Below are 26,805 nucleotides of genomic sequence, written 5' to 3' on the forward strand. Positions count from 1 at the left end.
TTGTAAGCACACGACTGGCCAAGTTCCTCCCATTGCTGAGCCTCAGATACCACTGTCACCATGTTTGTATTCATCTCTAAAGTCCCTTCCCGCTTCGAGAGTCTCAGATAATGAAAATAAAGCATGAGGGAGCCCATAGGCTATGTCCTGGTGCTCAGGCAGGCCGGAATCTTGCTTGCTTAACTCAAAACTCCCTGCTCATGCCTTAGCCAAGAGTCACATCCAAAACAAAACAAAATGAAGCAAAGCTCAGTTCTGGCTCCATTTTGGAGCTCAGGTGATTTCTGGAGGGGCTGAGGGGAGGTTTCCTAGCAGGCAAGACAGCCCAGCTTCCTGCTGTAATTTTCCAATATCCAGCCTCACTCCCTGTCCCCGGGAACAACTTCCCCATCCATCTCTTGTTGGTTTCTTAGATGCACTCCTCCTCTTTCTCCTTTTTCTTCTCTTTGCTTCCTCTTTCTTCCTTTCTATTTCCCTCATTGTGCTGGCCGTTGTGTGCTCAGAGCTTCCTGCTCAGCAGATCCTCCATAGACAGTCTGAGTTGAGAACATGAATGGAACGACACCAGCAGCTAAAGAAATGCCAGCACCCAATTTTGTGCCCACGATTATGTGTTCTAAATGGGTTTCATGAACATATGCACTTCACGCCTGGATCTGCTTTACCCCAGCTCTGCCATTTCTGGACGTAGCAGGCTCCAGGAACCATTAGTCCAACATGTTTAGTAAGTGCCTACTCCGCACCAGGCATGACATTGCAAGAGGTGATCAAAATATGTGGTGCGTGTTTAAACTTAAAAAATTGTTGCAGTAAGAGAGACATTGCCATTGATGCCTCCCAAAACACTCCCCCTTCAATTTAAACACACTCATCCCATCTTTCACGTCACCTTCTGAAGCAGTACTGGAAGTCCTCTTAGTGAGTGGCTTTGTGAAGTCTGATTAAAAAAAAAAATATGGTGCAACCTGTGGCCAGGCGGCACCCAAGGGTAAGACAGGCTCATAAATAACACGACAGCATGTCCTCGTCCATTTGATTCACTGGATCTGGCACCTTGGAACGTCTAGCTCTTCCCTAAAGTAAAATGAGCGCAAATGTAGATGTTCTGAATTGATTCAGGACACTGAGACAGGCGCGACAGCACGACTACAGGCATTTACCACGGAAGACCTCCAGAGCTGCTCCAGAAGCAGGACAAATGGTGGGAGAGGTGTGATCTCAACGAGGGGAAGTACTTTGACAAGAATCAATGGCAATATGCTTTTTACTATAACACGTTGTTTGAAAACTTAAACAGTCGCCCTATTTTTCAATCACATCTCATGTGCCATGGAGATGCAAAAAGAACCCCAGGTGGTCCGCAGCCCCACGGAAGGACAGAGTCACCTCTCAGTGATGTCAGCGCAGTTGAATCGGCTATGTAGTCCATGTACAAGAGAGGCTGGGGTAGGCACAGGAGCGAAGCTCGGGTAAAGCCTGCCCAGATTGTGCAGCACCCATGCCAGCCCTGTCACTGGCGAGCTTTGGAGCCAGGGCGGCTGAAAGAGATACCAAGTCTCCCCATGTTGGCAAAACTGTGACAAATGGGCATGGGCAAGGCAAAAGTTTATGAGAGGTTATAGGCTTTGAGGTCTAACCTCAGCAAGGCGATTGCTTCGTGATCCTCATTTTACCTCTGGCTAATGTGCCTGGGTCTTGTGTTTATTTGTTAATGCTTTTCCTTGCTCAAGGTGCTATAAGTCTAAGAGTAAGACAAAGTACATAGTGAGTGAGAAGGGCTGGGGGGAAGATGGTGATTGTCCATGCCCTGAGCATCTCAACTGAGAGCTCCTCCCATTTCCTACAGGAAGGGAAGAAGTGTCTGGCTGTGTTCCAGCCAGATGCACCCATGAACTTCACTCTTGCGGGCTGCGTCAGCACCCACTCCTACCGGCCCAAGTACTGTGGAGTCTGCACAGACAACAGGTGCTGCATCCCCTACAAGTCCAAGACCATCGAGGTCTCCTTCCAGTGTCCTGAGGGGCCTGGCTTCTCCCGCAAGGTCCTGTGGATCAATGCTTGCTTCTGCAACCTGACCTGCAGGAATCCTAATGATATCTTTGCTGACTTGGAACTCTACCCTGACATCTCAGAAATTGCCAACTAAATGGGGCACAAATCATGAGGTTTGGGACCTGGCTAAATGCTTGTAAACCAGCCAGCACTCTGAGGCCACCAGCATCACAATTGAGCCTTCTTTTGTCCGGTTCTTACTCACTTCTAAAAGCTCCAATGTGGACCTTCAGCTCCCTTTCCGTCTTCCACCACCAAGATGATCCGTGATGGTGCTACTGAGACCCAAACAATAGGTGCCACCTTGGGTGGCACTCTGCATCACATGAAAGAAAGTACCTGTTTCTAGCTATTCTGATCAAAGCAATCTCATCCTTGCTGAGCCATTGGAAGTCCTGCTGGATCTTGTCCAGGTCCTGAGGAATGGAACCAGCTAAATATCCAGTGTCACAGATTCTCTTCTAGTGGCCAACTCCATGGAGCTCTTAGGTCTACACGGGAGAATGGATGGGACTAGGGACAATGGAAGTGATTATGTGGACCCTTTCATGTAGTCCACTGACTGGCATTTCCATCCATAGTATGCCAAAGGAAGCCGTGATTCCAAAGATTTCTGCACCACAGCAACACCAGACATTTGTCAAGTGAGTTGAATAGTTGTTTGGGTTTGATGATCAGAGAAGAGTTGTATTTGTCAACCTGGACATTGCAGAGCTTCCATTTCTCTTTACTCCTGCACTAAGAAGGGTTCAGACTGGGTTCATCTCAATCCAAAATGTGATTTGAGTAATTTTACTTTTGTCCATGGGGAAAGCACCCAGTAGACAGTGCAGGGTCACAGCAAGGTAAGCCAGTTTCAGAAGCACAATAGACCAAAGAACTCAGTGACTGCTGGCTGGCATTTCTGTGGGCCCTGGCTGGGACTTCCCTTGCATACTGACCCTATTTCTTCCCAGGCCACTTGGAAAGTGGTAGAGCCCTTCTGTGCCTGACACGGGTGTCCTGGAAGATACTTCTACTCTTATGAACCTTAGTATCCTCTGAAGTGTCCTCTGAAGTCCAAACCAGGCCATTAGGCAAGGTATGGGTCAAACCAAGAAGTGGGACCACATTGCATCCACCTGAGGTGGCCTCAGGGGAGGGAGGCTGCAAGATCCTGAGGTCCCTGGACCCAGGACACATTGCTTTATGATGCAGGGACTTATTTCATAGACCTTGGGTTGGCGGGTCAAAGCAATTCAGTTTTCAGGTCCAAAGACAGAAGCTGAGCAGTTGCTTAGATATGGAAATCCATTTAATAGAGGTTAAAAGCCAACAAAAATAATAATAACTAAGGCTAAAAGAAAAGAGAAGGTTGTTATAAATGGAAATGAAACTCTTATTTATTTCATTACTAGGATATATTACTGTCATATTCTTTGATTCAGTATCTTCTCTGTACTAGACATGGTTCTCCATGCTTTCCAGACACTTGCTTATTGAATCTTCACAATAGTATTGAGAAGTTCTTGTTATCATTTCAAAGTTTACAAATGTGAAATGGAAGCTCAGAAAGGCAAAGAAAAACTTGACCAGAGTCACCCATCAGGTAAATGAGGGAATTGGAATTGAAGTCCAAATTGGACTGACTTCATAATTCATACTTTTCTTGAGCTTTCAAATGTGCTAGAATAGCCAAACAGTAAAAGAAGCAACTCTTGATCTCATTTTTTGCTTTTGATTATTGTCTTTCTAGCTTTTCTTTTCCAAAAGAAGTGTCTGATTTTCCAATAATTTAGGCACTTCAGCATCTCCCAAAAGTAGAATAGACAAAAATTATGCATTCCTTGAGATCATCCCCTCCTTCAAATATGAACCAGCTTGGGTCATGCATTTATAAGTGAATGTTTTTACTTAGCAGTGCTTACTGGGCTGATGTGTAGTTATTCGTGAAGAAATTACATGCAGCCTGCAGAGGGTTTCCTCAACAGAAAAAAAAGATCAGGAATTTGCCCTCCTTACTATGACCTCCCAAAGGCTTAGCACAGTGCAAGGCATACAGTGATTCTCAATAGGTATTTGGTAAATAAAATAAGTTGTACATATGTTTCTACATTTATTTTAGAAGCTTTCTTCTTGCATTTGTGTGAAAATCTAATTTTTGTCAGTGAAAATCTTATATTAAGTGCCACTTAAAGAAATGTATATTCATGTATGTACAAGAATTCTCATGTAACAAGAACTTACTCCATCCATCATCTCTGTTGGGAGTCTTGTTGGATTTTCTTGGAAAAGAAATACCTACCATCTACAAGGCTAGAAAACAACTCACCCCATATAAAATCAGGAGAACTTCAAGAGCTATGATCTAAATAGATTTGTATCCCAGTTGGGGAACTGAGCATAGCTCCCAAGATCGTAGGAAACCTGGTTGAAGGAGTTAGGGGTTATCTTGGAATAGGGAATGGGATGGCGGTGTTACCCAGTTACTGTTGGTTTTGAGAAACGGATCTGGCCCATGCAGGTCTAAAGAGAACATCTTTGAACAATGAGTTGAAGTCATATGGAAGGGTTACTTAGGCCCTTCTTTGAATAAGCTCTTTCTAATAGAATTATGCTGCCATGATGAGTGCCCCAATTTAAGAAACATTAAGAATAATCATATTGAAACTCATTTCCATTTATTGATTCTGTAGTGAGTGCCAACCACTAAGCCAAGTTTTGCATTATCTCATCGTGTATCACAGCAATGTTGCTACACCTGTCTTCTCTTTTATATTTGAAAACTCTGAGATTTGAAGGGACTGAGAATTTGGGACTCAAACCCAAGCTTAATTTACTCTACCTTGCCTTTTGGGCAGCCCTCAGGTAGAATCTGGATGACTCTTCTGAGACTGTCACTGGCAAGACTTCAAAGAGACCAAGGACTTGGACTCCCTTGAGACTCTGTTCTGAGATGAAAGAGAGGCTCACTCTGGATTACTTAATCTTCAGGGAAAAAAATTTTCATGTTAAAACCATCAGCAACTTTCCCTGGTGTGTTACCTGACAGAGGAAGGGAGTCCTAAGCTCATTAAACCACTGATTCCTGCTAAACCCTGAGAAGGGATCAGGGAGCCTCTGGTACATACCAGGCCTGCTGCTCGGTGCTTTACTGCCATATCTCATTCCATTTTTAGAGTGAACTCAGGAGATGTGGCATTACCATTGTCCTTAGATAGAAGATAGCCAAATCTTACAGAGTTAAGTAATTTGCTTAAAGTTTTATCAGCTAGAGAACAGCAGACCAGGATGGCAAACCCCTCTGACACCTGAGGCGTCTCCCCTGGGACCAAGCCTAGTTATCCTGCCCTGAATCACAGGAAGACTTTACGGGGAGTGTTTCATTGACAGTAGCTGCACTGTCAGTTTTGAAGGTGATTTAGAGAGTGATTAAAGAAAGCAGATTCAAATAGTATGATTGTCTATACTCTGATATAATCCTATGTATGCATAATGATTGTGGAGAAGTAATACATCCTGGAACCCTTATGTTGAATGATATTACTGCTTTTTAAGGACTTATTTTGATGCATAGCTGGGAATCACGAATGTTTATGACAATTAACTAGGTATTCCCACACCTATACATGTGTGTATGTATATGTATGTATGTATCATTTTCAAAATGTGATTTAATATTGAAATAGTCCCAATGCCATTTTTGTAAGTGACCAAATGATCCATATGAAGAAGTGCCTTAAAATTTCCCATTAGAGGGAAAAGAGCTCTTGGGCAATCTGTCATGTTGTACAGTATTTCTCATTTTTCTCATGATTTGTATAGCATAGAACATATTGTTCAATGTGAAAGATTTTTATTGCTCAAGTTCTTTGTTTGCAGCTTTCCTCTTTAAAGCAATAAATCATCAGCGAAGTAACTTAGAGGAGTAGGTGGATTTTCTTGTGCATTCAGTTATGAGGCAAAGATGGGGCACTGAACACATTCAATCCGTGCTTTGAGGGTGGGGCATGCATTTCAGATATTTTGTAGAGAGAGGTTACAAAATGGTTTAATAGTTTGGAAATGGGCTTAGGAATATAGATTCTGGAATTCAGAAAAGACCAGAGCTGTCAATGAATGACACCTTCTCAATGCAAGAGAAATGTTTACCATTCACTGAGTCATTCATTTATTCAATGATTTTCTATATCTTCAACAATTCTCATTATCCTGAGGTCAGGGACCAGTTTCTGACCTATGTAGGGGTGGAGGAAGCAGAAATAGATGGATGAGCCTGAGGAGCAGTAGAGCACAGGAAGAGGAGGGGGAGCTATGGTATACAAGGAAAAAGGCCTGACACTGTGCTCCAAGACATTTGAGTGTACTAACCCTTATTTGAGTTCCTCACTAAGTCATCCAGGCCTTGGTATCCTCAACAGGGAAATGCACAAAATGATCATCTCTACCCCTTGGCATGATGTACATTGCATACAATTTTTTAAAATAGAGCTGAAAACATAGAAAACCCTTAGTAAGCCCATCTGTTGTTAGCTGATTCTGTTTCCTCATACACTTAGAGGAATCAACCAGACTATAGCATGGATTAGCATCAATGTGTGTGTCTACACATTTAACTTATTTACCCTTTGGTAGATATAAAGTGTCATCCACATCTGTCGAACGCTCTCTGACTTAATCATAGGCCACTTAGTCACTGTATCAGCCAATTTTTCCATTGCTGGGACACAGTCCCCAAAACCTACAACTTAAAGGAGCAGAGAGGTCTAATTTTGTTCCATGTTCAGAGGATTCAGTCCATGGTCATCTGACTCCAAGGTAGAAACATCATGGTGGAATGGCCTGTCACAGGAAAGTTGCTAGTCTCATGGCCAGGAAGCAGAGAAAGAAGGGAGGAGCTGGGGAAGGAGATGCACCCTCCAGTGGTGACACAGCTCTTTCAATGAGGCCCCGCCTCTTCACAGAGCATTGGGCCATAAGCTTATCAATGGTTCAATGGATCAATCCACCAAGGAATGCGGTGGTCTCACAATTCAATCACCTTTGAAAAGCCCCACTTCTGAACACATGAGACTTTGAGGGAAGATCTAGATGTAAACCATAGCAGTCACTTTTTTAAAAACTGGTTTTGTTTCATTTTGTAACTTTATTTGTGGCCCAGCTTCTTTAAGGCAGAAAGAACATGCTACTCTTCTCTGTGCCTCCCACACCCAGCCCAGACCAGAGCATGTGCTCAGCTGTGTGAGCAGATATGCAGATGGCTGGGACAGATGCAATGAATGTCCCTTTTGATCCCTTCTGGCCAGATCCCACATCTACTGTCCCAAAACACATGATGATATCACAGCAAAGGTCAAGCGGAGGCTTGATTCCACTAACAAAATTTGTCTCACAAACTGTTTCCAAGAATACTTCTATTATGAAGGGTAATTGTTTTCAAAATTGGAAGTTGGATCATGGTGTGATATGAGAGATTGAGCGAAATGTGTGGATTTTGACAGATATTTCCAAGGATAGCAGATGTCTGAGGTTTTGGGAAAATGGGACTTGGGGAATATAGCCAGAACATTTTATTATAAAAAGTAGAGTGGTTTCTGGGTGCCGTTGCACACAACTGTAGTCCCAGCTACTCACAAAATTGAGGCAGGAAGATCTCATGAGCTGAGGGATTTGAGGACACCCTGAGCAACACAGTGAGACTCCACCTCTAAAAAGAGTACATGGTGAACATATCAGGATTTCATGTAGTCTCGTCTCACAAAACAAAAAATCAGAGTCTTCCTCTGTCGTCAGAAACCCAACCTCTACCTGAGTCTGGATTCTCTCTGAATGTAGAACTTAGTGAAAGAGACTTGCAAGGAGAAAAGAAAGGGGGAATAAAATCCACATGACATCTCAAACATGCTGTACAGAATGTCTCTGGATCTCTACTCTGAGCCTCCTTACTCTTGGTTTTTACACAATCCTGACAATGTAGATTTATCAGCCAGTTCCATAAAAAGGGAGAGAAGAAGCAAGGTTATGGGCAACAGTGAGACAATTTCAGCCACCAGCCAAAAAGAGGGGAGAGATTAAAAACCCCATGAAAATCATCATAAAAACCGGTTGACTGTCTGAGTAGATGGTTCAGCAGAAGAACAGACACACCCCAAGCCACTAATACCTTGTGGGCATCCACATCTTAGTCTGGGGAGCTCACCAGCCCATAACCCTGAGATCTCCATTGGTGTCGGTGAGAGTAATGTGTGTGCCCAGTGAATGATTTTAGCAGGCACCAAGGGATATGATCAGTCTAGAAATGGCCGGGGAAGTTGTTTAATCTCTGAGCTGTCTTCCTTATCTGTGAAGCAAATGGCATCTTCCTGACAATGTATAAGGTGATACTATAACACATACTCAGTATTCCTGTTGGAAGAGAAAGTGTCCATCTGCTTGTTTATCAAAATTCTCCTGTTAGGTGTTTGATTCTGGGCTAACCCTGAAGACCCTAAAATAAGAACTCACTAGCTTGCGGGGTGAAGGATACACACAGTGACCTGCATGGCGAAGTTTCAGGTGCCATTTCTCTTGCCTCCTGGGAAGAACTGGGCATTCAGGAAATGCTTCTCAGTGACAGGATGAGGAAGCGATGCCCTACAGTAGTTTGCTTGTGGACAAAGGACACATCAACTCTTCTTCCCATTCTTCAGAGGCCCTGCTGCTGAGGATGAGGGGTAGGAGTGGCAGGACTTGAGCACAGCATAGCTGATTGGACATCTGAGCCAAACTGGACCAGTTAGGTTCCTCTCCTTAAAAAACAAAAAGCTTTGACTGGCTTGAAGTTCAAGAATGGAAAGGTCAGATAGCCCTTTGGTTAGGGCTAACATTTCATGCTTGAGTTACAGAGAAATCTGACCTGAGAAAGGAGGCTGATTTATTTGTTCAGACCCCTCCCCGACTCCTATTTCTAACCCAAGGCTTCAGCTCCTTGGTTCACAGAGGACACCAGGGAAGGGTTTCCCACAGCCTAAGCAGCCTGACACAGATACACGAGCAGATGGACTTGCATCTGGGGGCCGATCCGGCAACTCAGGGTGAGCTGTGCCTGAGAAGCAGCTATGAGGACGTGGCTTCAGAAGACTCAGAGGTCCTGGCAGACCCTACCTGTGGCTGAGCCCAGTGCATGCTTGGTCTCCCAACTGTTACTAAAAGGCAAGGCTGGGGATATGAAATGAAACCCATACAAGCCGCTAGAGCAGAAGAAGTAGATCCATAGCTGGCAAAGCAGCCCCTGGCACCTCACCTCTCAGTAGCATCCTACTGGGCAAATTCCCAAGCTATACCTGGACTTCCAAGCCTGACCCAGCAAGTCCAGTGGTCTCTGTGCCACCCCATTCCCTGAGCTGGATTAAGACAGCTCACTGCCCTCTACTGGACCTTACTGGACTCAAAGCAGGAAAGAAGGGTACTGCTACCTGTGAACCAATGTGCTTCCTGCCCAACTTGGGAAACAAAGCTTCTTCATGAGCGCTCTTTAGACCCTTGGGGGATCCATGAATAGATGCTAGTGGCCCTGTCCTAGGATGGAGCAAAATGTATCTGTTTCTCTAGCCTCTAGTTGCAATTTAGCACTCATCTCTCTATAAATGTAGGCAACAAATCCCACCAACATTGCCAGCTGTGATCATAGGCAGGGTCTCTTCACAGCTGAGGTGGCTGTCTCAAAGCATGCTCGTCATTACTTGGAAATTGCAGTCACACTGGGAACTGACTCAAGCTTCTATTTAACCATTAAGGAAGTACATGTGTAATGTTTGAGTAATCGTACTTCAATGTGTCTGATTTTTTTATGATAATTTCATGGATTTTATTTTACTCATTTAAATTCTTTGGAAGGGGATAAGAAGGCTTCTCTGACTTACCAAAGAGGCTCAAAAAAGGCTGCCTTCTCCTTGGACTTAGATGGGACAGGAGACAGAACTGTGGGGGACCAGCCTTTCCCCAAGACCACCCCACTGGCTTCCTGTCTTGTCCTGCACAGTATCCCAGGCCACCCACTTGGGTGCACACTGTAGGCTCCTCACACACATAGCTCATCCACCCTCTGTGCTGGTGCCCAAGCGGGCACCCCTATAGGGGCACCTCCTCCTCCTGTGCAGAGTCAACACCCTGGGGTATTTCTTGCCTACTTCCTGGACAGCAGAGTCCACGGATCATGACAAATCTGCTCCCTGTTCTATGATGCAGACCTTGGAAGGCTCATATCTCATCATGTAGCTAAGCAGCCAGCTCTTCAGGAGAGGTGAGAAAGACCATGTTACCTTACATAATGGAGGTACTGGGGTGAGCGACACTTAGTGACTTGCTGGAAAAGCCAAGGAACACAGGGCAGGTGAGAAAGGTCAATCTCACCCATGGTAAACCATGCTGATACTATGTTCCTCCATACGATGTGATGAGGGCTTCATCTCTGTGGATCTCCTACCAGGTGAACCATGAGAAAAACCCCACACCTCCCCCTCCCTGCAGGACCTTCTCCAAAAACCCCTGCCCATTGCTTCTCAGTACAGTCCAAAGGCAAGGGAATTTTGAAAAAAACGCAACACACCTGAGGAAGCATGGAGACATGAAATTAGATTTGCTGGGGTCATTTGCAAGGGACCCTGGACAGAAAAAGGACCCTCAAGGAGAACAAGTGAAATCCCAAGAAAATCTGAAGCTGAGGGGACAGGCAAACTTCACTGTTTGACAAATGCTCCCTTCTACTGTAATGTGGAGAACAGGAGCTGGACAGTGGGGATTAGGGTGACACTGTGTTATCATGGCAACTGCCCTGTAAATTTTAAGCTGGTTTTAATCCAAAGCTGAAATAAGATGGGAAGTTACATAAAGCCTGTTTACATGTTCAAAAATGTACAGGGGAAAGCAAATACTATGGTAGTTTTCACTGAGCGTGAGAAAAGCCATGATCATTCCACATACCTTCCGGTAATAAAAACAACCTTTTAAAATAAAGATGATGCCTCCTAATTGCAGAGTAAAAGGGTTTATTCTCTTGCCACTGTGCTGATCCAGGTGCTGGGCCCCTGATGTGTGTGTGGCAGGCTGGACTTGAGTGAGATGTGAAGGGGAAACCACACATTGGGTTTCTTGGCACAGAAAAGGGAATTCATTAAATGTCTAATTGATAAGTTTGCTACAAATGGCAATATAAAGGATCTTCTGGGTTAAATGAGATGCATTATGAAAGTTAATTTCTCCTGTTTGTTTCCACGTTTTTTTAAAAAAAATTTGTACCAGGGATCAAACTTGGGTCCTTGTGCTTGTGAGGCAGACGGCGGCACCACTGAGCTAAATCCCCAGCCCCTCTTTCAACATTTTTAATGTGGCTAGTAGACAATTTAGTTGTCGGTGTGGCTGTATTCCTAGTACATTCTGCTGCTCTAAAACTGACTTCCTGGGGTGAGGGGGCTATGACAGGAGCCTGGGGAACAAAGACAATCCACCCCCTCATTAAAGTCCCATTCCCCACCTCAGTGTCCATATACAACCCCTCAGATAGAGCAAAAGACACAAGCCGTTGCAAAGTTACAAATTTATTGGTCTGGAAATAAATACAAATATCTCATTAAGAAACCCCTCTGGAAAGACTTGTACAGCAGCTTCTGGTCCACACTCAGCCACTCTCTCCTGGGTCTCTGATCTTTTCAGCACAAGGTCAGGGGAAGTCTCCAAGGTGGTAGTTGGCAGGTCAACTGAATTTTTGCCTCTCAGCCACCTAGGAGGCATGACTGTACTTCCTTCTACCAACTCTAGGTTCCTAGGAATCACCAAACCCCAGTGGCTGATACACCGTGTTCGATCCATCTGATCAAACCCGCTATGAGAAAATCCAAGGTTAGCCAAAGTGGAAATCAGAAGGCAGCAGCACAGGAACTGGACAGCTGTGCTGGCATCTTTTAGGAGTGTCAGTGGTGCCACCGGGTCAGCAGGAGGAGGTTAGAGGGGCAGGAAGGCAGGACAGGGAGAGGTATTCACAGGGAATACAGATCCCAGGACCCTCACATTTCCTCAGCCCATGACCCATGCAAATTCCCATTCCTTATGTAAGACCAAAAAAGTGTATCTGAAGACCCAGTAAGTCTTGGGTCAGAGACATTCAGCAATCAAGTTCAAAATCAACCTCAGCAGAGAACCAGGGGAGCCCGGATTTAACCCAGTCACACAAGATTCCTGGGAAACAGGGTGGGGCCCACTGAAATAATCACCATTATACTGGATTCTCTGGAAAGCACTTAGTCTGGTCATCCGGATCCCACTCCCAGCCCCATTTCCTGCTTCCCTGCACAGACTCATCTCAGCTGGCTGGAATGCTGCTTGCTCCATTTCAAAGAATGCCACTAGAAATCTACCGATCTTCCCCGAGGACAAAGCTAACCACTCACTTCAGGATGTGGGGTGGGAGGTAGGGGCAGTGGAGGAGGCCAACAGCACATCTAAAGCCTTACGACACTGTGACACCAATGTCTGCCAAAGCTGTCTTTTTGTGAAGCTGGCAGAGCATGCTGCCTGATTTCATTGTATGTTAAAAGATGCCAGAAAAACAGGCACATGTGCTCCGGCACTCAAAAGTTCACATATGCACCAGCTTTCAAAACTGATTTGGAGAAAGTGAGCTACGTGGATTTGGTTTTCCAAATGCTTCTAGGCTCCATGTCAATTCCACTTCTGCCTTCCCTCTTCCTGTTTTACATACTTAAATGATGCACCCACACTTCACTGCTCTGGCCCTCCCCAATCCCCAGTCAGAGATGGTTTCCCTACAGGAACCCAGTCAGCTTGGCTTCAGTTGGAGAGGAAACAGGAAGTCGGTGGGCTGGCAAAAGGCCAGCGCCTCAGGCTGCTGAGCCAGGATGGGGAAGTGTGTGCTACTCTGTTTCTAGCTTTTGGCAGTTTGGTGTCTCTGAGAACAGGTAAGAGAATGGCAACCAGGCCATGAGTTAATGAAAACAGGACACTGAGCTGCTGCTGTCCTTTGGTCCCCAGCCACCTCACCCTCGTTCCACAAGGGGCCCTGGACAGACCCAAGCTGTACATGGTCAGAGCTCACGCTTTCAAAATAAGCTTCGGATTAATACCACGTTAGCGCAGGGTGGCAGGCCTGGGCAGGGAAGATGGGAGGAGAGGCCATTACAGAGATACGAGTCCGGAGTGCCGGCATAGGCTTCCTAGCAGGACACCTCCATGGACTTGGGCCCGGCGTTGTTCCCGCTGGCCCCGGAGTTGGGGGTGATGTCCAGGTGGGCTCCCTCGCTGGTGTGGGAGCGGCTGCGGGGGCCTTCGCTGGTGTGGGAGCGGCTGCGAGGGCCCTCGCTGGTGTGGGAGCGGCTGCGGGAACCTTCCTGGGATGTGACACTGGAGCCAGAGGCTGTGCGGGACCTCATCAGGCGGGTCATGCTGGCAGAGGGCACTGGGGAGACAGAAGACAGGCCGGTCATGGGGCAGGACATGGCCGTGGGGGCTGACCGCACCGTCCGGCCGTCAGCCCCACCTCAGTCCTGCAGTGACCCAGATACAGGCTCCCGCTACTTTGCCACTCAAGGGGGCTACTGAGGCCCACACGGAAAGAGCACTGAGCCCAGACCTCAGTGTGAGACTCAATTGTGCCACTTGCTGAAGTGCTGTGCAACTCTGGGGGTGCGCCTCTCTGAGCACCCTGTCCTCATCTGTACATTGGGGGTGTAAACACAAGCCTGCATAGCAGTGCCCACTGCCCCTTGCTGGCAGATGTCAGTGGAGCAGGGAGGGTGTCTGAGGACAGTCAGATGGGTCCTTGAGCCCCACAGGTGTGGGACGAGGGCCCCACAGCCAGTGTTCCACAGAGACATCAGCTGTCTGTGTCCCCCAAAGGGCCTGTTAGCTTCCCGCACCAGTGATGGTGCTGAGCATCCTTGGAGAGCTTCTCTAAGACTTCAAATGCCCAGAAGGTGGGTGGTCCCACCTCTGCCGGGTTGCATAATGTCCCCTCCCAAATTCAGGCCCACCTGGGACCTCGGAATGGCACCTTATTTGCAAACAGAGATAATTAGTTAAGAAGAGATTGTCATGGATTAGGATGATCCCTAATCCTGTGGCCACGTCCTTAATAAAACAGAGATGCAGACATGGGGCAGAGGGCAGTCGGAAGATGGAGGCAAAGACTGGAATGAGGCTGCTACAAGGCTTGGAAGGCCAGTGATTGCTCCCTCCAAGAGAGGCCAGGAAGGGGCAAGGAGAGCATCTTCCACAACCTTCAGGGGTACAGCCTTGTCAACACTTTGATGTAACATTTTCAGTCCCTAAACTACCAGGGAATGAGTTCCTCTCATTTTGAGACCCCAGTTTGCGAGAGAGCTTATTATGGCAGCACAGTAAGACTAAAATTCCACCCAACTAAAGTGGGCTGCAAAGACTGCACTGAGTAACGTGCATCAGCTGCCAAAGCAAAGGACAGCATTGGGTCCATGGACGGCTGGCCATGGCCACTTGATAGTCATAAGGCTGCTTTTCTACCACAGATATTCACACATAGTAGATTCTCTCCTTTTGAATCCAGAAAAAAAAAAATCTACATCAATCCCAGATCTGTGGCTCACATATTCTCCCTGAATCTTTACTTCTAGACTGCAACTCCGGGAGTCTTGCTCTGCCCCTCCAGGGCTACAGTGACTGTCCAGGATGCCAAGCACACACATGGTGCCAGTCATATGGCCACCATCGTGAGCAGGGATGAACGGCTGCATTCTGTCCCTTCAGGCAGTACCTTCTGGGATTTCTCCAAGGAGGAGAAGCAGGCCAGGATGCTTTGGCTGTTAGAAGCTGAATTGGGGTAAAAGCTGAAAAAGAAGCTGATTTGGGGGGAAAAAAATCAAGGCCTTGCTTTTGCTCCCTGTTCTCCCAGAATACACAGGAAGCAGAAATTCAAACCATGTCAGATCCAAGACAGATGAGCCACGATTCATGCCCTGCAAGGTAAACAAGGCCTGTGCAGTGGCTCTCTCCAGTTTCCACATTTGCTTGCCCCCTCCCTGTGGGGAAAACAGGCAGACAAGCAGGAGGGCTTGGAGCAAATGTGTTCTGCTGCCAGAGGGCACCTGGGGACAGGGACCTTGCCTAGCATAGAAGTCCTGTTCCCTCGTTCTCGGCCTTCTAGAAGCTAGTCATGGCTGAGGCTGAGCTTAGAACTGTGCTGGTTTGTCAAATACACTGTTACTCCCTTACTCAGGAGAAGGGTCTAAGGAGAAAATGAGATTAGAAGTTCAAGGCCTTCCTGGCAAAGAAGGGCACGCGCAAGATTTTAAGCAAGGGCGAGAAGAGCTGAGAGGGCCACTTCAGGGCCAGAACCACAGTAACATGCCAGCAGGCCTGACCAGGGCCGTCCCTCAACTAGGAGCTTACCCCGCATCCTGTGAGCCTCTGCTTGGAATGTGCTGTATGTGGGTGACCACCAAAATAAAACAGGGGCAGCAAGTTCCTGGATTAAGCTTTCATCTGTTGGTCTGTCTCAGGATAGACTCTATCATGAGTCTAGGTAGCTTCACCATTCACGCACACAGAGCTCAGAACCTCCATGGACCACTTCTCTGCTGCTGCTTGCTTAACCTCCACAAGTCACAATTCCTTCACATGTCAACCGAGGTCAAGAATATTTTGTAGGGTTATTGCGATGGTTAAACGTGAAGAAATACAGGGTTCATCAGTCATTCATCACTACTGCCACTGTCTTCAGACTCTTCAGAGCAATGGGTACGCTTTTAAGCAAGCATGTAATCAAGATTAAAAAGACATGGATTGCTTCTTGTCTGTTGTCTTCTTAGTGCTTACTGGGACAGTCCTCACCTAAGCCTAAAACAGTTGAGGTGCAAAGCAACTTCTGGTCGACCAGCAGCTGCATGTGCCATGAAACAATGTTTCGGTCAGTGATCGAGTGTGTATATGCAATGCGACAGTGGTTCCATAAGATCACACTGCTGTGACCCCTTGTGACGTCAGAGCTGCCTAAGGCTTTGTAAGTACACTATGTTGTTTCACCTAACCGTGAAACTGACTACTGGAGCACTGCTCAGGTGTTTCCTACCATTCGGTCGCGCACAATGGCAAACATTTCTTTCTTTGTCCTCGCCAATGTTCCACACCCAGAAACTGGCCAGTGTGATACAGATTTCTCATCCAAACCCCGCTAGGGCACAGCTTTTGCCTTCCCAATCCTCCCCTGTCCACCACATGCTGGGAGATGCCACACTCACTGTATCCCATGCCCTGCACGAAGTACTTGAAGGCCTCAGCGAGCTTGGCTGGCTGTGAAAGAGAGGAGAGAAAGAAAGTGTGGTCAGCAGCAGGAGGTCCAGATTGCCAAAGGCCACCTTCAGCCGGGACTCTGGTTATGCTCATGTCAGAGCTTTGCTTGAGATGAACAAAGGCCATGTATTAACAGGAGAAGACATAAAAGCAAAGGTAAAATTCTGGGCTATTCACAGGGCTAACATTAGCTTTGGCCAGGCAGAAAGAGTTCAATGTCACTTCATGGCTGTAGGTACTGGGACAAGTCACGTGACCATCTGAGCTGGTTTCCTGGCTGGTAAAATAGGGTGGTGTCACCCTAACTGCTAAGTGTTTCTTGGGGCCATGCTGGACACAGCACTGCACCCCACATCTGGCACAGACCCAAAGCAGCATCACAAACTTTTTGGGCCACCAAGGGTTCCACAGCTCAGCACACATTTCATCTCCTCCCACCAAGCACCGTAAGAAATCCATGCTATCATGGACACAGGGCATAGCAGGCAGAGCCAAACAGGAAAATCATCCACCCAGGATCGTCAGCTAATAAGGGGTGGCTCCCACAGATTCACCCCCAGGCCTCCAAACCCAGAACACATGTGCTCAAGGTAATTCACCACCAGCCTCAGTGCAAGGGTGGATGAATGGATGGACAGAAGAAAGGAAGATGGATAATAGATAAGTGGATGAAAAGAACAAAGATGGGTGGAAGGAAAGATGGGTGGGTGAAAACACAAATGAAAGGAGAAAAAGATGGAAAGAAGAACAGATGGTTAGATGCTTGGGTGGACAGACAAACCATAATTAACTAACTGGTTACTTTAGCTGAGTAGGAAGTGTTGGACCACTGTTGGTGCAGGCCCTTCCTCTGAAACAGTCTACTTCCTGTCAACTAGGAGGGAATTCTCATGCACACCTGCAGGCTTCCCCCAGCCGCAGAGTTCACAGCCATTTCCCTGGGTCCCATTCTCCTACAGTGAGAAGTCAACGGGAGCCCTCCCTACAGCCCCTCTGACTCCTGCCACCAATCCATACCGTGGCAAGTGACGCTTGGCTATGACAAAATTGCCCTCTGGGATCCCTGCGACAGTGGAAAAAGTGACAAGTGGAGCATGTCCAGGCTTCAGAGAATGGGACAGTACCAAGAAGACAGGCTTGCGAATGGGACTCATGCCCAGTGGGGCTTTCCTGGGTGGCCATGGGCCAACTCTCCCATATTCGAGCCTCAGTGTCCTCTTCTGTGATAATGAGATCAGATCCTGGCATTTTCTGCCTCTGAGAACAATTGTAAGGGTCTAACTTGATGAAGGGTGGGACGACTGCTTGTAAGCACACACTCTGCGGGGGTGGGGGGCAGCAAACACAGGAACAGGGCATCCCCAGCTGGGCCGGCTCACTCCTAATCACCGGCAGTGTAAGATCTGCTCTAATTTCAAGTAGAGCAAGGAAACAAGGAGGAGGGAGAGGGTTTGGAGGAAAGAAAGACAACAAAAGCTTCATGGAGCATTCCATTTCAAGATAGAATTCCTGACACTAAACAGTAAGAAAACAGAAGAAAGGTGTTGTGTTTTGGGTCTAGATGTGCCCCCAAAGCCTCATGTGGTCATAGGCTTTATCTAGTGTGTGAAGCCGGGACTGATTCATGGTGCAATGCTAGGCTCCAGGGCACTAGGATTAAGGGTTTGAGTGGTGCCGGCCCTAAGTAGCCTGAATAAGATACAAGGGACAGGGAGACCCCGTTAACTCTCTTGTTAACCTTCACTGTCTTGTATGTGCCATGTTCTTTCTGCTGTGACATGCCTGTTGTCCCTGCCTTGGAGTTGGCTGATTATGGACTGAACCTCTAAGGACTCTAAGCCAAATAAATCCCTTCACCTCTAACATTGGGTGTCGGGTATTTTGTCTCAGCGGTGAGAGAAAAGTAACTAAGACTAAGGGTCTGTGTGATAGGTGGGCGGGCTGTTCACAGGAGGCAACTGGGAAGTCAGTTATGACAGGCGCAGCAAACACGCTACATCACACGTGTGCATAGAGGCAGACACACAGACACACACATGCACACATGATTTAGCTCCATGTCTTCTGTGTCTCTCTGACCCTGGCTTGCGGTCCTGGAGCCCTGGCTCTAGCAGAAGCCTGTGGTCCCTCGGGAGACCTGCGATCTGACCCTCAGTGACCAAGCTCTGCCCACTGGCACTTCCCTTAAGCCTGGGAACCCCAGGGCTACCTATTCCACAAGGGGTTCCTTTCTGGGGAGCCAGTGTGCCCTGGTGTGAATGCACAGTCTGTAAATCACCACACACCAAAACCACCACCTGTGGTCAGAGGGAGCTGGTGAGAAGTGAGGCACATGCAGGTCACGGAGGCGCATGTGCAGAGGGGCCCCCACCAGGGAGGGCAACAGCTGGCACTCACCTGGGAGATCTGTGGGAGACCGCCACAGTCCGCCATCTAGGAGGGAGGAAAGCTGTTAGCACCCAACCAACACCTGGGCCACAGCAATCTGCTCTGCACCAGGTGGATCTTGGGGGCAGCGCCCCCCCCACCCCCAACTAGCAAGGCTGCTCTTGGGCATCTCAGCATCATACCATCTCTTTGGTAAGCTCTACTCACAGTTTTCCACAATGCCAGCCCTATAGACTGGGCCCATAGACCACTGCACACCCTCTCCCAAGAGCCTATATATGTCTCCTTTGGGAGGCAGAAACTGGGCCTGACAGGGCAGGAGTGATGTGCAAGACAGTGGCCAGCAATGACCTGCAAAGGTTCCACGTAGAAGGCCCTGTCTGCTTATACCCTTTGCAAAGCCTTCAAAAGGAAACTGGTAGATTGGAGGGTTCCGGCCTGACAGGGCTGCAGAAGGGGTGCAGTACATCCATCCTCCAGTCCAGGGGCTCAAGGCCATATCCTAAGTACCAGCCACAGCCTGTGGTCAGGCAGGGCAGCCCCCAGCTCTGTGAGGATGCAGGCCATGCTACAGGAATGGACACAGCTCAGCAGGGCTGACTGGTACCCTGGGAGGGTCTGGGGAGACCCAGGTAAAAGCTGGTCCTGCTGCTGAATGCTATCAGACCAGCTGCCTGACTGGCACAGGCTGCCTGCCCTTTGCTGTGGTTGAAGTGTACCCCTACCATGGGCATACTAAAGCTCCCACTCCAGCTACCCTGAAGAAGACTGTCTTTGGAAATAAAGAAGATTTTTACAGATGCAGTCGAGATATAGTCCTGTTAGATTACTGCAGGCCCTAAATCTGGGGAGGAGCTGACTTCCACAAAAGAAAAGGGAAGTGAGTCTTGGGGGCACACACCTGAAATCCCAGCACTCTGGGAGGCTGGAGTCCAGCCCAGGCAACTTAGTGAGACCCTCTTGATAAAAAGGATGTAGTTTAAAGGCCCTGGGTTCAATCCCAGAACCACAAAAAACAAACAAAAAAAGGAAATCTGGACCCAGACCAGGAGACAGAGGGACACACTGCCTGCCATGAGGGGGCTGAGGCAGAGCCCTGAGCACTGAGAGGCTGCAGTGACTGAGAGCTGGAACAGCGGGGGCAGGGCCCCCCAGAGCCTGCAGAGGACCTGCACCTGCTAGCACCCGGCTCTTGGTCTTTCGGCCTCTGGCACCAGGAGGGAGGGATTTCCGCTGCCTGGGAAACTAAGTGTGCGGTTTCCACACTGTGGATTGGTCTCCACAGTCCCTGAAGTTCAGCACCATGAGGGCCGGAGCCCAGCATCTTCCCATCTCGCAATGGAATGTGAGGGATCAGAAAATGCATGTGGGGCCAGGTCATGTGGAGAGCGCACTACCACCTCATCCCCCAGGTCCCTTCTTCCACCTGCCCTCCCTGGTGGGCGCACCTTTGGGAAGAAGGGGAAAGAGCCCTGCTCCATGTGGCATCCCCGCTGGGTGGTCTCGGCCTTGCGCAGACCCTTGGGTGGGGGCGCCCAGGCTGTGCACTGCCTTGAGTTGTTTGTGCTCCTGGGCAGCCAGAGTCCCATGGCAGGCACCAGCTATAGCCCAGGACCCAGAGCCCCTGCCAAGCCTCCCAGTCCACCCACCCCGTGCCCCGGGAGGATTGTGTCTCTGCACACGCAACGCCCGCTGTCCCCGTACCTTGAGCAGAGTGGTCTTCGTGGGGTCCAGTTTCGAGTTGCACTCCACCTGGTCAAGGGCAGGGCTCTGTCAGTACCGCGCCCCTGTCCTTCTCTGCCCTGGCACTGGAAACCCTGATCTTCCTCAGCACGGAAGGAAGAACCTGGGCTCCCAGGCCATGCAGATCCCATCTGCTGTGACCAGCTGTGTGGCCCTGGACAAGTTACTTAATTCTCTGAGCCTCAGTTTCCCCGTGAATTAAATGAAGAGTGAACATCTCTCCAAAGGCTGTTACAAAGACTACCTGGAAGGTGCAGGATGCTCTGTAAGTGTCTGCTAAATGAACAGCCTTATTTTGCTAGCTGCTGCCAGGAACTGTATAGATTTAACAACTGCAGTTCCAACAATCTTTCTTCATGTTCAGTCACTCCCACCAAAGCAGTTTCTGTCTTCCTTCTGAGTGTCCCTCTTAAAAGTGGTATCCAGAATTAAGCAATTATCTGTAAGCAATCTATGATGTTCCAAATGCCTAAAGAAGAACTATCACCTCCCTTGGCATGAACAATATATCTCTATTGATGCATCCTATGATTATCTCTAGTGAGTCACAAGAAACTCATGGTTCCTTAAAACACTGCAGGTCTTTACCACATGACCATCTGCAAATCCTACTGGGCAGCCCAAGCTGAGGCTCTGATTAATGGCAGGGGCCAGTACGGCAGGTAGTGCCCGCACACACGGGGCAGGGAGGGGCCCTCCATCTCCACTCACCACGGCGTCCACCGCAGGAGAGCTGTCCCCGACCACCAGCAGAGCAGGGCACCTGGGATGACAGGGAAGAGTTGGCACCCCCACCTGGCCACTGTTCCATCTCCCAGCAGCCTCTGCTCCTCTCACAGCGCTCCCTCCTCCCCCATCGGTTCCGCCCTCTCCATGGAAGGGCTGGTGGGCAGGCTTCAGTCAGAGAAGTTCTGGGCCCTGCTGGTTTGATCTAAAGGACCCCTCTCATCGGGGAGTGTGAGCCGGACTGAGCCGGAAATGAACCACAGGAGCAACAAGGGGAACAAAGCCCGGCGAAGTCACAAGGGCTGCACCGTGCCATGTGCCCCGGGAGCCTCAGGGACCCGGCCTTTCCTCCCTGCACCCCGCGTTGTGCAGCGAAGCCTAGGAGTACCAAGGAGAGGGCGGTGGGGTGTGGGCAGCACACCTCCCCCCAGACCCCCACATCGAGGGTGCAGCCTGAGGGGTGAGGGGCCGTGCCAACCCATCAGGGTCGGCCAGCTCCCAGCGCCCGCCCTGTCCCGCCCCATCCCGCACCCCGGGGGCTCCAGACTGCAGGGTGGGAGGGACAAGAACTCACTGTAGAGTCCCGCTGTGGGCGCCCGGTACGGGCCGCTCGATCTCCAGGTCCCGCCGGCTGCAGGGGATAAGTGCATCTTAGCATCAGCACACACAGGCTGCCCTCCTGCCACCGGGTGCAGAGCCACCCAAGCCCACGGGCTGCAGCAGCTGGCAGGCCGCCGGGACCCACTGCCTCCCTGCATCCTTGGGAGTGCGAGGGGACAGCAGGACTCCAGCACATCCAGCAGGACCCTCCTCTTTCTGTCCCAGTGCACTAACTGCTATTGTTTCAGGGATACAAATCCTGCCTTGACTCCAGAGGGTTCTTTCTTCTCCCAGGCTTTCTTACATCATCCCGGTGTTACAAATGTACCTGCAGTGGTCTTAGGGCCTCCTGTCTTAACCAGTAACTGATCTTAGCTCCTCCACCCCCAGTCTCCCGCAAACTCAGACCTCAGCTCCCTCCCACCGGTGCAAGACCCCAGGGCTTCCCACTGTACGCATGGGGCCCAGTGTGGACCACCCTCCCCTGGATGACTATATCACCCCTCCGCTGTCTGCAAGCTCCCCACAGGAGCCGCCTTCACTCTCAGTCCGCAGCCTGACAAGCATGGTTCAAATCAAGCTCCACTTCCTGGCTTTGTGACCTTGGGGAGATCAGTAAGCCTCTCTGAGCCTTTGCTTCCTCAATAGGAAAACACCACAGGACCAGCAGCACCTCCTCCCAAGCACTGTGCTCATGAGGGGTCACTTCCCAGCCGCAGGCCAGCCTCCCTCCTGTTCTCGGGAAGTGGTCAGGAGTCAGTGCACTTCAAAGTCTGCTTCTTTGGAGACAGCGAGCCTCAGCTTTGCCGCCCGCGCTGGGATGCCGCAGGACACCAGAGGAAATGTCCATCGGACTTTGCCGTGAACATCAGCATGCTCGGTGATATCCCGTCATTACCATGTGAGGCCGGACGACCCCTTGGGCCTTCCTGTCCTGTACTGAGGAGTGTGGCAGAGCCATCTCAGCAGGGGCCGGCTGATCCCAGAACCAGGGGCCGACACCAGGTCCCCCATTCCTGTGCTTTCTGAACTCAGAAGAACAGACTGGCTTCTGAGCAGCCCTCGGGATCCCTCCTTCCTTCTGCCTGGTGCTGCACTGCTCTGCTCACGGAGCTGTCTGTGCAGCACCCGCGAGCATGTGCACTGACCCTCCGGCCTGAGGCAGCCTCTACTGTCCAGCTCTGTGCTCACAAAACTGCAGAAGCCCCTGACACACGGGTGTCCTTGTCAGGCACCTGTCCGCCCCGCCTGCCGCACCTCCGAGAGCCACCGCCCTTGCCCTGCCAGCCACTGGCCAGAGGTACCTGTTGTAAGCATTGATGAACAGGTGCAGGTTGCCCGGGTTCATGTCATTGAGGATGTGCTGGCGGTAGGTGTGCACCACCTCCACATTATTGTGCAACTCCTCCTGCGGGCAGAGAGGTGCTCTTTACTGTGCCAGGACCTGGCTGTCCCTGGCTGTCCAGCTGCAGGTGGCCCAGGTATGAGGCAAAGGCAACGAGCCATGGAGCATGAGGAGCTTTGGGGATGGCGGCATGGCAGTCAGCGGGGAGCAGGAAGACGCCCCACCAAGGGGATGGTTGTGTCTCCTGGTCTCTGGTACAGCGCCGCAAGGCCAAGTGCTGCTGTGGACCGCCCAGCTCCAGCACCACCCCTTCGGCAGGTTAATCCTTTGAACTCTCTGAGCCTCAGGTCCTTAGACAAAGAGGGTGTTTATGGGATTTAAGAAGGCTGTGCACACGAAAATCCATTGCAAACAGCCCAAATCGGATACAAATGCCAGTATTATTTTATTTATTTATTTATTTTTTGGTACTGGCGATAGAACTAGGGCCCTTGCACTGGCAAGGCAGTCGGCAGCACCACTGAGTCAAATCTCTAGCCCTCAGCAATTATTTTTTAATGGAGGGAGTTGAAGTTTTTCATGCTTGAAAGCCAACTCATGCAACAGGAAGTTACTCGAAAGTGGAAATCTCAGTTCCCGCAGGGGGCCCCAGGCCCTCTGTGGGGTCAACCTCAGCTTGCCTGCTCTCTAGGGGGCTTTTCCAGTGTGATTTGGGACCAAGTTAAGAGCTTGCTCTGTTTCTCCTCTATACAGGGCAGGTGCTGTGGTTTTCATACAAAGATCTGACATGATCAGAGACAACTAGAGCAGGGGTGGGGAAAGCCAATGTCAAGTCTGAGCTGTGTCAAAGCAGCCACGGTCACAGTCACTAAAGCAGCAAGGAGGCCAGCTGGCCACTAAGAAAAAAGTTAGGAAAAATAATCTGAGGATTATTTCATCCTGGTATTTCTAACCAGAACAGAACTGCAGGAACTTGGGGGACAACAGAGGCCCTCGCTGTCTGACCGCCCAGCTCCAAGAACTTGTGTTATAGTCAGGTCCGACTTTCAAGGTTACCCCTGACATCTCCTTCTGGGGAAACAGATACACTGGCTCTGAACTCTTGCAAATGCCTCTCTGCTCCATGAGATGTGCTAAGGGCAGAGAAAATGCATCTGAACCTGTGGCATGAACCAGAAAGAAGCAGCAGAACTGCAGTGGGCTTAAGAGTGGCCTCCAAAGGCCATGTCCACATCCAGCCTGGTACTTGCAAATGTGACCTCATTTGAGAAAAGGGTTTTCTCAGATGTGATTGATTATGGGACGTGAGACGTGATTCTCCTGCATTCTCCCTGTGGGCCCTAAATACCTGCCAAGTGTCCCTGGGCAAAGATGAGAGAGTTGGGACAGACACAGAGCAGGCCATGGGAGAAGGGTCAGAGGAGAGAGTACACAGGCACCAGCCAAGGAAAGCTGACAGCTCCCAAAAGCTGAGAGAATCAGAGAGATTCCCCAGAGCCTGTGGAGGGTTTCTGTCATCCTAAGCCATTTTCTCTGTCATGCTGCATCACAGCAGTCACAGGGAACAGAATACAAGGGCCACACCCAGTGGCTGCACCTTGCCACCTCCAAAGCTGAGCATCTTCTGCTGCTCTGGGGCTCAGGAGTGGGTGCCAGATGGTCACACTCCTCAGTTCAGCAGCAGACAGCAGTGCGAAAGGCACACAGTAAACACAGTGGCTGGCGTGGTCAAGGGTGGAAATGTAAAACCGGAGGCTGAGACTGTACTGCCAGGGCTGGTCTCCAGTGTGCCAGGAGAGGCCTGGCCTTGTGGCCCACTGAGCGCCCTAGGGGAGGGACAGCTCTGCCAAGCACAGACCAACTCAGAGCCACATGAGACCTGAGGCCCCGGGTCCAGGGTATCACAGCAGCCACCAGCATGGATCGCAGGTGCAAATCTCCACCACCCTTCTCCCTACAGTGAGACTTCACACAGGTCACTCTGCCTGCTTGGCCCATTGCCTTGTGCAAAAGTGGAGATGAAACTAGTACTTATCACACAGGCCACAGAGCTGAGCAGGTGCAATGAGCCAATAGCTGTGAAGTCCTGAGCACAGCACCCGGCGGCACACAGCTAAACCCAGGGAGGGCTCTGCTGCAGAGCTTGCTGGTGATTCTCCGCAGAAGACAATGCAGTCCACGAACAGGTGACTGAGAACAGCTGGGATCCACCAATCCCAGAACACTGCTCAGCTCTGACATGGAACATGCCATGGCTAACACCACAGTGCAGTGGGGCCTCAAAATAGGAAGCTGAGTGGGCGGAGACCAAAAGTAGGAGTCCATGCTGCCCTGGACCCTTCTGTTCAAATCCGGAACTGCACACTGATCTAAAGTGGCAGAAAGAAAATCAGAAGATATCTGGGAAGGAAGGAGAGGAGGATTATCATGGGGTACAGGAAGCCTTGGGGGTGCTGGAAATGTCCATTGTCTTGATTTTAGCCATGGTTCCACTGATATACACCTATGTCAAATTTTGTCAAAATACGTGCAGAGTGTTGGACTTCAATAAAAGGATCTGTGTGTAAGGGGAGGCGGAACGAATGGCTTGCTGACTGTCACTGTATGGCTCGGGTATCGGCACAGGGTCCCCCTTGACTATCTCATTCATCTCCACCCATTCACAAGGCCACTCCCTGAGCCCCTCAGTTAACCGCCCGGTGTGAAGGGCCCCGTGCCTGGGTGCCTGGCCGTCCACTCACCTTCCCAAAGAGGTGCGACACCACCATGTCCGGCAGGGCCTGGGTCCATCCGGAGATCTGCAGGAAGACAGCGGGTGCATGGGAAAGCAGTGTCCACAGAGGGGGCCAAGCACAGGTAACCCCCCTGCCCAGGGAGAGAGTGGCATTCTAGGCCCCCCGTTTTCATTCTTGAGGGCACCCATGCTGGAGCTTGCATCAGAATGTCCCCAAAGGGTCCTCATGTTAAAGGCTGGGTCCCCAGCAGGGCGCTTTCGGCGTGCGTGGAACCCTTAAGAGAGGGGCTTAAGGGAGGTCTTCAGGTCACTGGGGGTCCTTCAAGGGGAGAGTGGGACCCCAGTCCCTTCTGTGTACATTTTGCTTTCTAGCCACGAGGTAAGCAGCTTTGGGCTGCCGCACAGGGCTGCTCACCACGAGTCCAGAACAGCTCGGCCAAACCTCCAAAACTGTAAGTCAAAATAACCATTTTCTCTCTGAAAGGTGAAGATCTCAGGCATTGGTGGAAGCAGGATTTCACTCCTGACTCTGGCTCCTGTGGGAGCTGTAGCCCCTGGCAGGCCAGCCTGGTCTCTGCCCAAGACTGCATCCTCTCAGCCCTGGCCAGGAGGGGCACAATAGGTGGGGCTGCTGAGGCTCACCCAGCTGCAACAGCACCTGACCCTCACAGAGAGGCCCTCAGCCTGCCAGTGCCCATCCAGGGCCTGCTTAGCCCACAGCACCTCTTGGCACACCATGCTGCTCTCCCATATGCCAGTTTCCTTTCCGTGTATCTAAGGGCATCTATGGAGTCAGGAAATTCATTCACAACTGGCTCCCTCCCTCTCTCCCCAACAAGGCTATGTCTACAGCACGAGCTCCATACATGATGCACGGAAAGAGTTCTTCATAGCACAACTCCGGGAGGGCTTGCTGACCCAC

The 26,805-nt window shown here is 49.9% G+C and overlaps 2 protein-coding genes across 3 annotated transcripts in view; one reads left to right on the top strand and one right to left on the bottom strand.

The window, feature by feature from the left end:
- Positions 1 to 5,941, top strand: part of Ccn4 (cellular communication network factor 4) — a 26,644-nt gene extending 20,703 nt beyond the window's left edge. The window contains exon 5 of the mRNA XM_010629591.2: positions 1,847 to 5,941. Coding sequence (XP_010627893.1) covers positions 1,847 to 2,146 — 300 coding nt within the window. The 3' untranslated portion in view covers positions 2,147 to 5,941. The remainder of the gene's footprint in view (positions 1 to 1,846) is intronic.
- A 6,098-nt stretch (positions 5,942 to 12,039) lies between these two features.
- Positions 12,040 to 26,805, bottom strand: part of Ndrg1 (N-myc downstream regulated 1) — a 51,910-nt gene continuing 37,144 nt past the window's right edge. For both annotated transcript variants that reach the window (XM_010629592.2, XM_010629593.3), the window contains 8 exons: positions 25,891 to 25,947; positions 23,109 to 23,212; positions 21,779 to 21,835; positions 21,190 to 21,241; positions 20,440 to 20,487; positions 18,745 to 18,780; positions 16,296 to 16,347; positions 12,040 to 13,480 (listed from right to left, as the gene is read on the bottom strand). In XM_010629592.2, the coding sequence (XP_010627894.1) occupies positions 13,239 to 13,480; positions 16,296 to 16,347; positions 18,745 to 18,780; positions 20,440 to 20,487; positions 21,190 to 21,241; positions 21,779 to 21,835; positions 23,109 to 23,212; positions 25,891 to 25,947 (648 nt within the window). In that variant the 3' untranslated portion in view covers positions 12,040 to 13,238. The remainder of the gene's footprint in view (positions 13,481 to 16,295; positions 16,348 to 18,744; positions 18,781 to 20,439; positions 20,488 to 21,189; positions 21,242 to 21,778; positions 21,836 to 23,108; positions 23,213 to 25,890; positions 25,948 to 26,805) is intronic.

Source organism: Fukomys damarensis, unplaced genomic scaffold (assembly GCF_012274545.1).
Source record: "Fukomys damarensis isolate Sample0158 unplaced genomic scaffold, DMR_v1.0_HiC HiC_scaffold_5, whole genome shotgun sequence".
Classification (NCBI taxonomy): domain Eukaryota; kingdom Metazoa; phylum Chordata; class Mammalia; order Rodentia; family Bathyergidae; genus Fukomys; species Fukomys damarensis.